Source organism: Podarcis liolepis (genome assembly GCF_965112155.1).
Source record: "Podarcis liolepis genome assembly, chromosome: 15".
NCBI lineage: Eukaryota > Metazoa > Chordata > Lepidosauria > Squamata > Lacertidae > Podarcis > Podarcis liolepis.
The window spans coordinates 14,831,653-14,845,791 of record NC_139566.1 but is presented as its reverse complement, the minus strand read 5'-3'; the positions used below and the strand labels follow the sequence as shown (position 1 = coordinate 14,845,791).

General features: G+C 47.1%; 1 protein-coding gene across 1 annotated transcript; it reads left to right on the top strand.

The window, feature by feature from the left end:
- Positions 1-2,042: 2,042 nt before the first annotated feature.
- LOC310694100 (V-set and immunoglobulin domain-containing protein 8-like) lies at positions 2,043-12,860 on the top strand. The gene is made up of 7 exons (XM_083476868.1): positions 2,043-3,468; positions 5,287-5,462; positions 6,908-7,247; positions 8,281-8,445; positions 9,524-9,646; positions 10,058-10,193; positions 11,640-12,860. Exons 1-7 carry the CDS (start codon positions 3,420-3,422, stop codon positions 12,061-12,063), a joined length of 1,413 nt encoding a protein of 470 aa, XP_083332994.1. The 5' UTR covers positions 2,043-3,419; the 3' UTR covers positions 12,064-12,860.
- Positions 12,861-14,139: the final 1,279 nt, after the last annotated feature.

Sequence of the window (14,139 nt, the reverse complement as noted above, 5' to 3'; positions counted from 1 at the left end):
GCAGCCTAATAAGATGGCCCTAACTTGGGAGAGAGGGAGGGAGAGAGGACTTGACAGTGGCATAGCGTGGGGGGTGCAGGGGGGGCCGGCCGCACCGGGCGCAACATCTGGGGGGGGGGGCGTGCTTGCACTCGCAGCTCTCTGCCCGAGTGCTAAAATCCATGGGTTAGGGGGCGCAAATTACTTGCCTTGCCCCGGGTGCTGACAACCCACGCTACGCCACTGGGACTTGAAATACAGGACAAAACTGTATCAATACAGGACGTAGCATTTTACATTGAAATACGGGACTATAATGTATTAATACAGGACAGGAGGCAGCCCTACACTCCTGGGTGTCCAAGACAGAGTCTCTCACCCCTTGCATTCAACAAAACCGAAAAGTGAGTTTGACTCCATATGGTCTCGATTTGTATCATTTATTAACAATAGTACAATAATTCCCTTCCATCTCAGCTGCAGCAGCCACCATGGAGAAAATATCTTAACACTTCAGATTGATATGCACCCCATGGATGTGAGCTGAATTCGTAATGTAAAATATTTTCCAAGTTTGTTTTGATGCCGTGCGGTTGACTGCATGCAAGACTCAACATCTGTATATGTATTTGTCTAGGAAGAAGACACTTTGGTAAATGTATTTTTGAAAAATTCAGTAAGTTCGTAAAGAGAAAAAAATATATATCAGTGCTGCTACAGAGTTGGCATTCTTAGATCAAAGTTTGCTTTGTTTTTAGCTGTCGTTGCTTACTGACAAATTTAACCATCCTGTCTTGAAAAACTACAGTTCTCAGAGTTCCCCAGGAGCTTTCATTTTCAGTGACAAAACGGTGACAAAGGAACTTCAATGACAAAACGAACCTGTTTTATGTCTGTAGCATTGTACCCAGGAACTATCATCCACATGCAAAGAAAGGAAATGGCTGGATTTGGAGCAGCACGTGGAACATTCCACCCTTTCCCCTCACGTCTCAACCCAAATCACACTCTGAGGGAGTTGCCTTATACGGATGAGTAACAGCCAGGTATACCGCTGACTCTTGTATTCACTTCCTGCCTTTTTCTTGAGAAGAGAGAGTCACATCCTCTCTGGCAGGCAAAAGGTAAGGACATCAGGAAAGCCCAACTAGGGGAGGCCAGAGGCCCATCTAGTCCATCCTGTTCAAACAGTGGACAACCACAATGACCTCTGAAAGCCCACAAACAGGGCCTGGGTGCAAAAGCAGCTCTCCCCACTTGTGACTCCCAGCAAGCATACCTGAAGTAGCATCTCCCACCCACATCGCTCATCCCAGACACTGAGGTCCAGCTCCAAGGGCCTTCTGGTGGTTCCCTCACTGCGAGAAGTGAGGTTACAGGGAACCAGGCAGAGGGCCTTCTTGGTAGTGGCACCTGCCCGGTGGAATTCCCTTCAACCAGATGTCAACATCTACCTGACTTTTAGAAGACATCTGAAGGCAGCCCTCTTTAGGGAAGCTTTTAATCTTTGATATTTTATTGTTTTTAATATTCTGTTGTGAGCTGCCCAGAGTGGCTGGGGAAATAAATTTACTATTATTATTATTATTATTATTATTATTATTATTATTATTATTATTATTATTATTATTATTATCAGAGGCTTATTGCTGCTGATAGAGAAAACATTGTCATTGTGGCTTGCAGCAGTGGGCAGCCTTGCTCTCTATTAATTTATCTTCTGACAACCAGATGCCTTTGGGAAGCCTGTTAATAGAAGCGGACTGCCACAGCGCTCCCCACCCTTTACAGCAACTGCTATTCAGAGCCAGTGACCCACCTAGCCAAACCTCTTCCTCTCATGGTGGCCAGCCAGACACTTCTACACACTCTCTGCTCTGTGTTCTATGTAGACAAGCAAGAAGCATTCAAGGGCATATTCCAGCCAGGCACAAACACTCCAGGAGAGTACAAGAGCAGGCCTGGGGGGAGTTTCCAGGGCCTGATGGCAAGGACTGGAGGGCCACATTCGCCCCCAGGTCTGGGCTTCCCCATCCCCAATGTAAACATCAGAGTCGAACTAGATGACCCATGACTTGCTTGATTAGGAAAGTGACAGGGAAACGCACTGGAAAGCGTGGGGTGAATGAATGATGAGTGAGAAGTCGGATAAACACCCCAGAAGCAAATCAGGATGAATAGTTATGGTTGTAGAGCCACTCTGCAGACGAATTAGTGACTCACCCCTAATCAACCCTCATGGGCCCTACAATCAGCAAAGAAGACCCCCTTTGGTGCTGCTGCGTCTGGCTGTGGTCCAGTTGGTGTTGACCAAGGAGGAGACCTTCTTGGTGGTGGCTCCCCATTTGTGGAAAGTGCTCCCTGATGGGCTGTGCCTGTCTCCCTCATTATTGACTTTCAGCAGAAACATAAATGCATTTCTTCTTTACCCAGGCATTTGATGGTGACGGGATGAGCTCCCATTGCTCTGTCCCAGCTCCTCCCAACCTAGCAGTTCGAGAGCACACCAGTGCAAGTAGATAAATAGGCACCGCTGTGGTGGGAAGGTAAACGGCGTTTCCATGTGCCCTGCTTTCCGTCACGGTGTTCTGCTGCGCCAGAAGAGGTTTAGTCATGCTAGCCACATGACCCAGAAAGTTGTCTGAGGACAAACACCGGCCCCCTCGGCCTGAAAGCGAGATAAGCGCTGTAACCCCATAGTCACCTTTGACTGGACTTAACTGTCCAGGGGTCCTTTACTTTTTACTGGCCCTGGCAACTTTGAAATTAGTAACTGTGAAGGCGTGTGATTGCTTTTATATGTTTCTAGATGTTCCAAATGTTTTGAAAATGCTGTTTTAAATACTTTTTTATTTCATTTAAAACACTGTTGTTTTAAGATTCTGATGTTTTTCTCCTTGGGCTCTTCTGGGAGGAAGGGCAGCAGGGTGCAAATGAAACAAAATATAATAAATTGGAACAAATGTGGCATGAAGTCCAGCCATTGTATAGCCATTATGTAAACTTTGTGCAAGGAAATCTGGATGCCTGCTCAAAAAATGGGTCTTCTGGAGGTCTTCCCCCCAAATCCCTTATCTGGACGTCACCCTCCATTGCTGTCCTTCCAAATGCCCAGCCAAACAGCCCCAGAGACATGATTTCACTGGTATGAATAAGGCTGTGCTGGCACTTCAGGCGAAAGGATGCACAGCTGTCATTTAACGACTGAGTAAGAGCATCTCTGGAAGGGAAACCGGGTGGGGAGAGGCAGCACTCATCTTTTGGGAGTTGCACGTTGTGCCTTCAATTCACCCCAAAGGCATTTGCACCTGGAGGGGAGGGGCCAGGCCATGGAGATCAAAAACCCTCGGCTCCCCAGGATTTCTACTCAAAGCTCACCTTGCCTGAGACCTGCCCAGCTCTCGAGAAACATTTGCTGATCCGGAATACATTGCAGAATCATGGCTGGGGCATGGGGCCTGCGGATCTTCCTTTTGTGTCTAACGCCAGGTAAGAGCCTTTGGGTAGCGCCAGAGGATAATGATGGAGGCTTCTTCTTCTTCTTCTTCTTTTTAAAGAGTGCTATGTGTGGTTTGACAGCATGGATGCTAGCATTCAGGCACACACAGCTTACTTCCAGGCAACCCGTTTATTTGCGAGATCAGACGACATTTGAGCATTTGTTGAGCATTCCTTCTGATTTGTTTGCAGAGAGGTTAGACTTGCCTCCAAGCAATGGTTATCCAGCACTTTCCAGTGCATCTCTCCCTTGCTTTCCATATTGGAAAAAGTCTGCTTTTTTTGTGGGGGAAGCTGGTTTTTCGTTGCCTGAGGGCACCAAAGCAACTTTCATTGAACAGCCTGAATTTGCTGCTATGGGATTGAATCTCTCCTGCAAGAAAGTGACAGTCCTCATAGTTTTATTTTCTGAGGCTGGCTGGAGTAATGGTGTAAACTGTCCCGGTTCTGCCACAAAGCATAGCTTTAAAAAACACATACCAAGTTTCTAGTCCTTTTTGCTGCAAACATGTGTGTGAGTGACAGGCGCGTATAGTGAAATATAAGAAGCAATGAGTGCAATGGGATTAGTATTGAGCTAAAAAGAAAATAGGGAGAGGATCGTTTTGTGAAAACTTGTTTCTTCCATACAGCCCCCCCCCCACCCCCATTCCCAGTTTCAGGTGTCTTCCGGGGGGACATGGACAGAAGTGGAAATGCAGTAAAATCGAAGTGAGACTGTGGGAGGCAGGTGGAGGGTCAAGAGTTTTGAAGCTTGTTCATGGGGATGGGAACCCCAGAATTTAGGATTGTAGCATGTCAGGGAGAAAGTTAGACCGGGATCCTTCTCCCTTATATCTACAGGTTTTCGTTGTGCAAAGAATTCTTTTAAAACAAGCAAACGAAAAATATAGAACATGAGATTCTTGATCTCAACCCCCTGTTGCGTAAAAGACTAGATTACTCTTGTGGTCCCTTTCCAACTCTACAATTCTATGATTCTAATATAAAATGTAGAGCTTCAGCTGTCACCTTCCTTCAAAATCTCACTGTATGTGCTTTGAATTTGTCTGGATTATATACAGTCCTTAAATCTTCTATCAGTGCTTGGTGGTTTTTACAGTATGTTGTTGTTGTTGTTGTTGTTGTTGTTAGCACCATCAGTGACCCTGAACCTTACAATTAGCAGGTGATGCCTTGTTGGTGGTGCCCAGTTCCATTCACCCATGACAGGGCCTTTTCAGTGGCAGCTCCCTATTTATGGAATGTCCTTCCTGGTCAGGCATGTCTGTCTCTCTCACTTTTTGGTAGACTTTAAGAGCATTCCTGTTCACTTAGGCATTTGATGGCTGAAAGACACTGTTCCTGGCAACCCTGAGATCACTGGTAGAAAGAATTCTTTTAATTGCTTTTAGAATTCTTTTTTTAAAAAGGTTTATTATTTATGTATTTGCCACTTTGGGCTCATTCAGGAGAAAGGGCCAAATAAAAACATATTTAGTAGCAGTAATTATGACTATTCATAATCATTCGTGCATTGCAAGGGGTTGGACTAGATGACCCCAGGGATCCCTTCCAATTCTACAATTCCATGATTCTAAGTGTGTGCATATTTATGACTTTTCCATGGAATGTGTGGACTACCAATGGGTTACCTGTATGTCAGAACTTCTCCATTGGGCTACAGGGATTAAAGAGCTGAGCCACAGGCTTTGCCTGAATCGTTCTCCACACTTGGGTGCCATATATAAAGGCTTCCTTTGTGGGGTGAGCTTAGCCATTTCCAGACACTCAGGCTGCTGTATATACCTCTTTTCTTTTGTCCACCAGCTCTTTTACCTGCCGTGAAGATCAATGCCAAGGGCCGGGAGGTGGTCTACCTGGCAGAAGGCGAGTCGGCCAAGCTCGGCTGCCCCTACGAGTTGGAACCGCAAGATCATGGCTCAAATGACCTGGACATTGAATGGACACAGATGAACTCTGACCCCACAAACTTGGACAATGTGGTGAGTACGTGGGTCAAGCTCAGCTGTTGGTTTCAAAACATCTGGCCTCTTGTGTGCTCCGGAAGTGAACTGAACCAGGATGAACCCAACTATAGCCTGTTCAGGACAGGAACCTGTCACAACTGTAGTGGACCCCGGCCTCTTTGTTCCCTATCAAACAGGAAACTCAAGAGACCACTAGAAAAGGGGCTGGGGAACATTTTTCAGCCCGAGGGGCTGCTTTGCATCCTGGGTAAATTTCTGAGGGCCATGGGGCCAGAGTCCAAGGTGGATGGGGCAACAAATGCACATTTTTCTTTTGCACAATAGACTAGTTTGATCGGAGGTCAAGGACACATTCAAGCTAGTAAAAAACACTTGAAGAGGGTGGGGAGCAGTACCAGGGAATGGGTGTGTGTGTGTCTGGGGAGAATTATGAGGGCTAAACAGAGGCCATGACGTTAAGCTCCCAGATCTGAGCTTCCTGAGCTAGTGTATTTAAAATAGTAGGGGTGCCATCAGGATAGGACTTTGGGGCAGATGTCCTGGGCTCCACTCAGCACAGCAGAATGAGCAGTGGGGCTGGCAGCTTGCCATATTTTGAAGAAAGAGAAGCGAAACCAAAAGCTATCTAAATAAGTTATCTTATGACATTATTTGAATAGATGGCAATGTTTATTACTTCATTAGAGGGGCAGTCCCCATAGAATCTAAAATTACCTAACCACAGCACCAGAGAAGGGAGAGAAATTTGATTCAGTTCACGTTTAAAGGTGACACTTTCTGGAGCCATACGTGAACCGAAGCACAGCCTTCCTTTGAAATTCACACTTCTCTGAATTTTGCAGTGCTGTTCTCCAGCCCAGACACACGTGTACAAACATACACGTATACTCAGGTGAAGCGTGCCTGAAAATGTATACAATGATGGGAATAACATGCCAAAAAATGCATTGTATGAATAGAAATTGCAAAAAAAAACCACCCTGTGTAAATATTGAGAAATCTTCATGAAAGAGCTAACGAATTTCCATGAAGACTTTTTTTAAAAAAAAAAATGCAAATCAATACAGAAACATGGAGAACTGAATTTAAGATTGGAATTTCTGATCATCTTATTGTTTTTTCCTCTTTGTAAACTGTTTTTTTTGCAATCAAGAGGTGTATAAATTTTATGAAGTAAACAACAGATCAAAATGAGAAATGGAGAGAAAATGAAATTGATAGGTTTGCCCATCTGTAACCCCACTGAGTTTAAGTCTATACAGTTGGCAAAACTGTTACAGCCTGACACGAGAGGATCCATCACTTTCCCACCTCCTCAGGCAAAATAATCTGTGGAATGCCAGGGGAGAAGCAAATATAGTTTTGTGAAGGAGGAGGAGGGTGTTGTTTTGCCTGCGAATGATCTGGTGCAAGATCTGTGACCACATAAGCAATTTGGAAATCTTATTCTGTTGATTTAGTGGTGTTGTTCTCTGGTTCCTGCCCACCAGATCCTGAGCTACAACAACCACCAGGTAATCCACCCCGGCTACCATTTCCTGCAGTCGAGAGGGGGTTCCGCAGCCCACGACTCACGACATTTTGGCAACTCTGGCCTGCAGCAGAACATGGTGATGGGGGGCTCTGGCCACAACTGCTGCTCTGGCCTGCAGCAGCGGGTGACCTTTGCAATCCAAGACCCCAGCCAGTACGATGCCTCCATCAACCTGCAGGATGTTCAGATTTCCGACTCGGCAACTTACGAATGCAAGGTGAAGAAAACCACAGTGGCTACCCGCAAGGTGACCGTCATGGTGCTAGGTGAGTCCTACTGATGCAGAAAAAGGGACTGTGGCCCAATGGCAGAGCAGGAGGGCCAGGACTGCTCTGGTTTTGAGGGACTTGCCTTGCTTAGTAGAGTCATATGGCTGGGACTGTAGGATGCTGGAATAGATGCCCCGCCTCTTTGTATGTTTTGTGGAAATGTTGTGGATAGTAGGGGAGCATGTATTGATTAAATATTATCCTTCCCCACTCACGCTAGTGAGTATATAGCAGGTAGCGGTGGCGCTGTGGGTTAAACCACAGAGCCTAGGACTTGCTGATCGGCGGTTCAAATCCCCGTGACGGGGTGAGCTCCCGTTGCTCGGTCCCTGCTCCTGCCCACCTAGCAGTTCGAAAGCACGTCAAAGTACAAGTAGATAAATAGGTTCCGGCTCCAGCAGGAAGGTAAACGGCGTTTCCATGCGCTGCTCTGGTTCGCCAGAAGCGGCTTAGTCATGCTGGCCACATGACTTGGAAGCTGTACGCCAGCTCCCTTGGCCAATAAAGCGAGGTGAGCCAATAAAGCGAGATGAGTTTACTTACATTCAGTTCACAGCAGGTTCCCTGAAGGCAGCCTTTAGCTTGGAGTTACAGAAGAGAGTTTGAGTTCATCCCCTGTGGGGATTGAGCTCATATGCTGCTGGCTGAGAGCCAGCAGACAGCAAAATACATCAAGAGATCAAGAGAGTCAAAAGAGAAAGATGGCTGTGTGACTGGCCCTTTTACAGGGTCTCACAGGGTCACGCCCATCTACCTGGTCACACGCAGAGGGAGGATGCTCCAAGCCAGGTGTGACAGGAAGTCCTCCTGTCTGGATTAACATCCCCCTGTGTGTCTACTCTGGGCAAACAGGAAGAGTTGTACTTGACTGCTTGTGTTACATCCCACATGTTGGTGGGCCTTGGCTCCTATGGCTCACATACTGGCAGTGCCAGAGTCTCCGGGAGCCATCCCACACTCTTCATTCCTTCCCCCCACCTCCTTTTCTTCAGACTTACTAACTGGGCACGTTTTCTCTCTCTTCCATCAGCGAGACCATCCAACCCACAATGCTCAGTCGTAGGCAAGGTAGCCTTGGGCCAGAAAGTCACCCTGAGCTGCTCCTCAAACTCTGGCACTTCCCCACTCATGTACCAGTGGGCCAAAGTCACAGATCGCCCTTTTGCGAACTGGCTCTCCGCTACCACCACTAAAGGTAAGAACCAGGAACTAATGGAGAGAGATGCTGGGATGCCCAGCATTTTGCTTGCTGCTCTGGAGTGGCAGGTCAGCACTGTGAACGAGGAACCTCAAGCCCTGGGTACTGACTGCGGCCCTCCAGGCCTGTCTACCTGGCCCTTGGGCTTCTTGTCTTTCGCTTGTGTGGATGGAAAAAAGAGACGGGCGCATGAGTGTGTGTAGAAACTAGCCTAGGTGAATTTGCATCCATTGCTCCGCCCACTTTTGCTTCTGGCTCCTCCCACCCACCCACCTCTGGAAGGAATGCAGCCTTCCAGGTGGAAATGGTCCCCCACCTCTGGAGGAGAGGAAAGATGCTTGTACAGGAAAGGAAGCAGAGGAGAAATTGCAAGGTGAAAAATCAATTTACAAAATCCTTGGGTTAAGGGAAGCAATGAAAGCAAATTAGGGATAAAGACTGCAAACTAAAACTGCTGAACTTGTCACGCATTTGGGCCTGAACAAATGCAACAGCTACATATTTCATTACAGGGGTGAGTTGGTCACAGGCTTAACTTTTTGGCCAATCCTATTTCCATATGTCCTACACCTCTCTCCCCTCCCCCAATTTAGTTACCAGTAGATAGATACATGTGTACACACACTTCAGATTACATTTCATGCATCTGGTACAGTGGACTCCACTCCACAAACACATGTGCCATAATCAACAAAAGGTAAAGTCATATAGCCATAGGTTGGAAGTTGAACGGAATCCGTTCCAGAAGTCCATTCAACTTCCAAAATGTTTGAACACCAAATTGCAGCTTCTGATTGGCTGCAGGAAGCTCCTGCAGCCAATCGGAAGCTGCGGAAGCCCTGTCGGACATTTGGCTTCCAAAAATAGTTCACAAACCAGAACAGTCACTTCTGGGTTTGCAGCGTTCGGGAGCCAAAACGTTCAGGAACTAAGCTGTTCGAAAACCGAGGTACGACTGTATTTGGTCTTGTGCAAAGCTTGCCTGGCTCATCTTGAGGTCATTGTGGAGGAGCGTAACCCAGATCAATGTGACCTTATAGTAACTGTTTTTTTCCTGGATTTTCTCTCTCTCAAGGCCCAAATCCCGGTGACCTGATCATTCAGAACCTATCCAATGACCACGCTGGTGTTTACCAGTGCAGTGTGGCCAACAAAGTCGGATCAGCCAGGTGTGCTGTGGAGATCTCCTTCTCAAAGGGTAAGAGAGTAGCATTTTTCATTTTGTCCAAATACAAAATCTCATGCTTGTCTGGCAGAGTCCAAAAAGCAAGTTGTATGCACAGAAAGCCCACAAGCAGGACCAGTAATTCTCTTCCCCTGCAGTTTCCAGAAACTGGTCTTCAGAAATAATCATCTTCAGGGTCTTGCAGAGAACTCCAGGGGAATTAAATCTTAGCATAAGGAACTATCCTCCATCTTGGCTTCTGGACTCATTCTCCATATCCCCCTGCCTTTATTTTAAATTTTTGAAATCTCAGACAAATTTGGGGAATGTAATCTGGGTAGATGACACCTAGTAGCTGCCAGTCAATCAAAAGCCATCAAGCTTAGCACCTCCTAGCCATTCCGTCTCAGCTCAGTGTCTCCATGGTCTTCTCCTCCCTTGCAGAGTCCAACCGAGTGAGCATCGTCGTGGGAGTAGTCCTTGGCTCTCTGCTCTTTCTGACCCTCCTGGTGTGTCTCATCGTGGGGCTGATCTGCTGCTGCAGGAAGAGGCGTTACAAGGAAGAGGCCAACCAGATCAGGTGACTAGAAGCAGGAGGAATATATGAGAGGAAGGGGTTTGTGGGGGTGGGAGGTCTGCGTCGTAAGCCTCCTGTCATTAAGCCGCTTCCTGCTGCAGAACATTGAAGGGGGGGGGGTCCTCATTCCATGGAGGAAACCTTAGGTCCAGGGGCCAAATGTGGCCCTCCAGGGTTCTCTTTCTGGCCCTCAAGACTCTCCCAAGGCCAAGCTCCCTTACCCAGCCACATCCTGTTTCAACAGCCCTGCTTGGCATCCTCTTTGAGTGCTTTTGCCTAGTTGGAAGGTGTCCTTAAATTCTGATAATTCTTCTGGTTTGCCTAGATGAAGGAGAGAGCAGGGTGTGCATGTAGACACTACCCACTACTCTCAACCTTTGGCTCTGGGACTTGAGTTTGGGGGTTCAATCTCAGATCTTTGGGACTCTGGTGACTTCATCTAAGCATGCAGGACAGTTGCTCCGGACTCGTGATTCCTGATTAGCTAAGTGCTGCTGACTCCCAGTTTTTCAAAAGCCAAGCCACCTTTGGAGATTTTTAGTATCTCCATGGTAGTTTTTGTTATGTGAATGGTGCCACGGACCCCCCCTGGGTGGGTTATGCAGAACCCCTGGGGTCCACGGACCACTGACTGGGAACCGCAACTCTAGACAGAATCCTAATATTGTGCTCACTCGCGCACAGTTGATTTCCAAATGCAGCCCCCACAGTTAACAATAGATACTGTGCACTGTGCGCAGGACTAGTCGATTGCCCGGGCTGTACTGTTGTTAGCATGATGGGCCAGAGAAACACATGAGGGTAGGGAAAGTGCTTTAAACAGTATTTCACTCATCATTTTTTAGATTCCACCCCCCGCTCTGCAAAATGGGGAGGGTTGGAAGGCAGATTTTCCAACCGAAAAGGGCACTCAGAAGCTGCAGGTGGCCCTTCCCATTAGAACAGGCATCCAAAATTAGCCAGGGAAATGGACCATTAGAAAGTGCTATACTGTACTGTATTTTCCTGGAGTCCATCCATGCTGACTTGTAATGCTTTAATGCTCACATCACAGTTTATTGTACAGTCGTACCTTGGAAGTCAAACTGCATCCATTCCGGAAGTCCGTTCAACTTCCAAAACGTTTGGAAACCAAAGCACGGCTTCTGATTGGCTGCAGGAAGCTCCTGCAGCCAATCAGAAGCTGCAGAAGCCCCATCAGATGTTCAGATTTCAGAAATAGTTTGCAAACCAGAACAGTCACTTCCAGGTTTGCGGCGTTCAGGAGCCAAAACGTTCAAGAACTAAGCTGTTTGAAAACAAAGGCATGACTGTATTATGTTTCATCTTATTTAAAAAATCATTTGTTTCCTTTGTAAGCTGGCCTGAGCTGCAATTGTTGTTGTTGTTAGAAATGATAACTATATAAAGAAATTAAATAGTGAAACAGAGAACTCTTTCCCTTCGCAGGGTTGACACGGCGCCCCCACGGGCCAGAGGCGGAAGCCGAAACAGCAGCATACGATCCGTCCTGGACTTCGTGCCCCACAATATCAGCTTCATGCAGCGCCGCAAGTACGGCCCTCCCAAGGAGCAGGAAGGCACCGAGATGATCTCCCCGGCCCAAGAGGCGCAGCCCGTGGATTGCAGCGGCGTGAAAAGCGAGCCCCACCGTGGCGGCTGCTCGACCACCGTCACGACAAAGGCCAGGGTTCACTACGCTCCTTCTGTGCCTTCCTCGCCCCAGGCGACGTCTTCACCATCAGCTGCTGGCTCAGATAATGGAGGAAGCTGCTCTACCACGTCCGAGAAGGGCAGGAAAGGCCATCCTGCGCAATATGGAGGCATTGCTGTGATGGTGCCAGCCAAGAGCAGAGATGGCCTCTTAGTATAGACTGCCGCACCTGATGGTTCAACAGAACATTCCTGAATTGTGTGCTGGACGCATTTGTGCGCCGTGAATGGATTTCAAGCGCAGCCACCAGAGGCAAATGACACAATGATTTTATTTATTTCACAAAATCCCTGTACCGCTAGATTGTAATAAAACCTCGAAGTGGTCAGGTCTTTTCATGCTGGGATGGGGAGCTTTAGGCCTGGGGGCCATGAGGCCTCTCTAGCCCTCCAAATCCTCTCCATTCTGACTCTGCTTAGCACTCTGAGTGTCTTTGCCTATTCGGAATGTCTCCTTGAACTCTTTCCAAGATGGAGGGTGGGTTGTTTGTGGTTGTGTGTAGAAACTAGCCTACTGTACCAAGGTGAAATTTACACTAGTTGCTCGGTCCACGTTTGCCTCTGGCCTCAGCCCCCACTGGCGTACGGCCCTAGAAAGGTCTACAAAAGGAAAGCAGACCTCGGGCTCAGAAGGGTTCCTCCCTCCTGCCCTTTTGGGAAGGAAGTTATAACTTCTGCCCTACTTCTGCCATTCCCCATTGCTGTCCTCAAAGACCTGGGCCAGACAAGCCCTCCAAGTGGTTCGATGCTCACAGAAGTTCATCAAGTTAAAACCCTCTCTGAATTTTTGAAAAATCACGAAAGACCTTTTCATTCTACCATACATTTGCGACAGGCTGGTTGCAACCTTTGACGTTGTTTCTGCTCCAGATTATTTGGACTGATTGTACATTGTATGCTTTTATGTATTTAAATGTGACTGAATGTAATTATTTGCTGCAGCCCACGTTTGGAAGAAACGAGGGCTTCCCTTAATTTAACAAATAAATGATTAAAAGAAATGACCGAAGAGCTTCTTTTCCAATCGACAGGTGAGAACGGTGAGAAGCAGCAAGCAGCAAACCAATGCATTAATGCATCGACAGAATTGCTTAATGTTTCCATGTGTCAGGGACCGGCTGGATGAGGTGTGGTAGTGGGAGGCAACAGCCAGGGAAACCCCAGAGGAGGAAGACTCAGAGCCAGGGATTCATGGTGGGACACAGAGGAGAGGCCAGAGGAAGGATATAGGGAGGAGGGATGCTGAAGGGGCAACAGGGTTTAGTGAGCAGGAAGAGCCTGTGACAGGGAGCAGTTCAGACTCTGAGGCTGAAGCTGGGTCAAGAGGCTGCAGAAGAATCAAGCTCTTTGGAGGTGTTAATTCTCTGAGCCCCTCCATCCTACGCTCTGGTTATATTTATGTGTAAATAAAACCATATCTCCTAAAGATGCCACAGTCTCCGTTAATCTTCATTCCAAGGAAACTGAGGCCTGTGCAAGCACTGGAAGCCTTGAAGTTTCTTGCCATCCAAAGATTGGCGTGGCCGGAAACAGCATTTATGCTGAACCAATGAGAGCCAGTGTGGTGTAGTGGTTAAGAGCGGTAGATTCGTAATCTGGGGCACCGGGTTCGCGTCTCCGCTCCTGCACATGCAGCTGCTGGGTGACCTTGGGCTAGTCAAAATAAAAAAAATCCTTCCAGTAGCACCTTAAAGACCAACTAAGTTAGTTCTTGGTATGAGCTTTCGTGTGCATGCACACTTCTTCAGGTATCTGGAAGGAATTTTTTTATTTTGACTATGGCAGACCAACACAGCTACCTATCTGTAACTTGGGCTAGTCACACACTCTCAGCCCCACTCACCTCACAGAGTGTTTGTTATGGGGGAGGAAGGGAAAGGAGAATGTTAGCTGCTTTGAGACTCCTTTGGGTAGTGATAAAGCGGGATATCAAATCCAAACTCCTCTTCTTCTTCTTCTTCTTCTTCTACCAATGGTCTGCCTCATATCAAGGCAGACTCCTTCTATCAAAGGTGTGTGGATCTGGTTTAATGTTGAATGGTTTTACTGCCAATATATTCACCAAATCATAACCTCTCTTTTTTTTTTGGCAGCCTTGAGGAAGCAATTGGCAAATGTATAATAATAATAATAATAATAATAATAATAATAATAATAATAATAATTTATTTATACCCCGCCCATCTGGCTGAGTTTCCCCAGCCACTCTGAGTGGCTCCCAATCAAATGTTAAAAA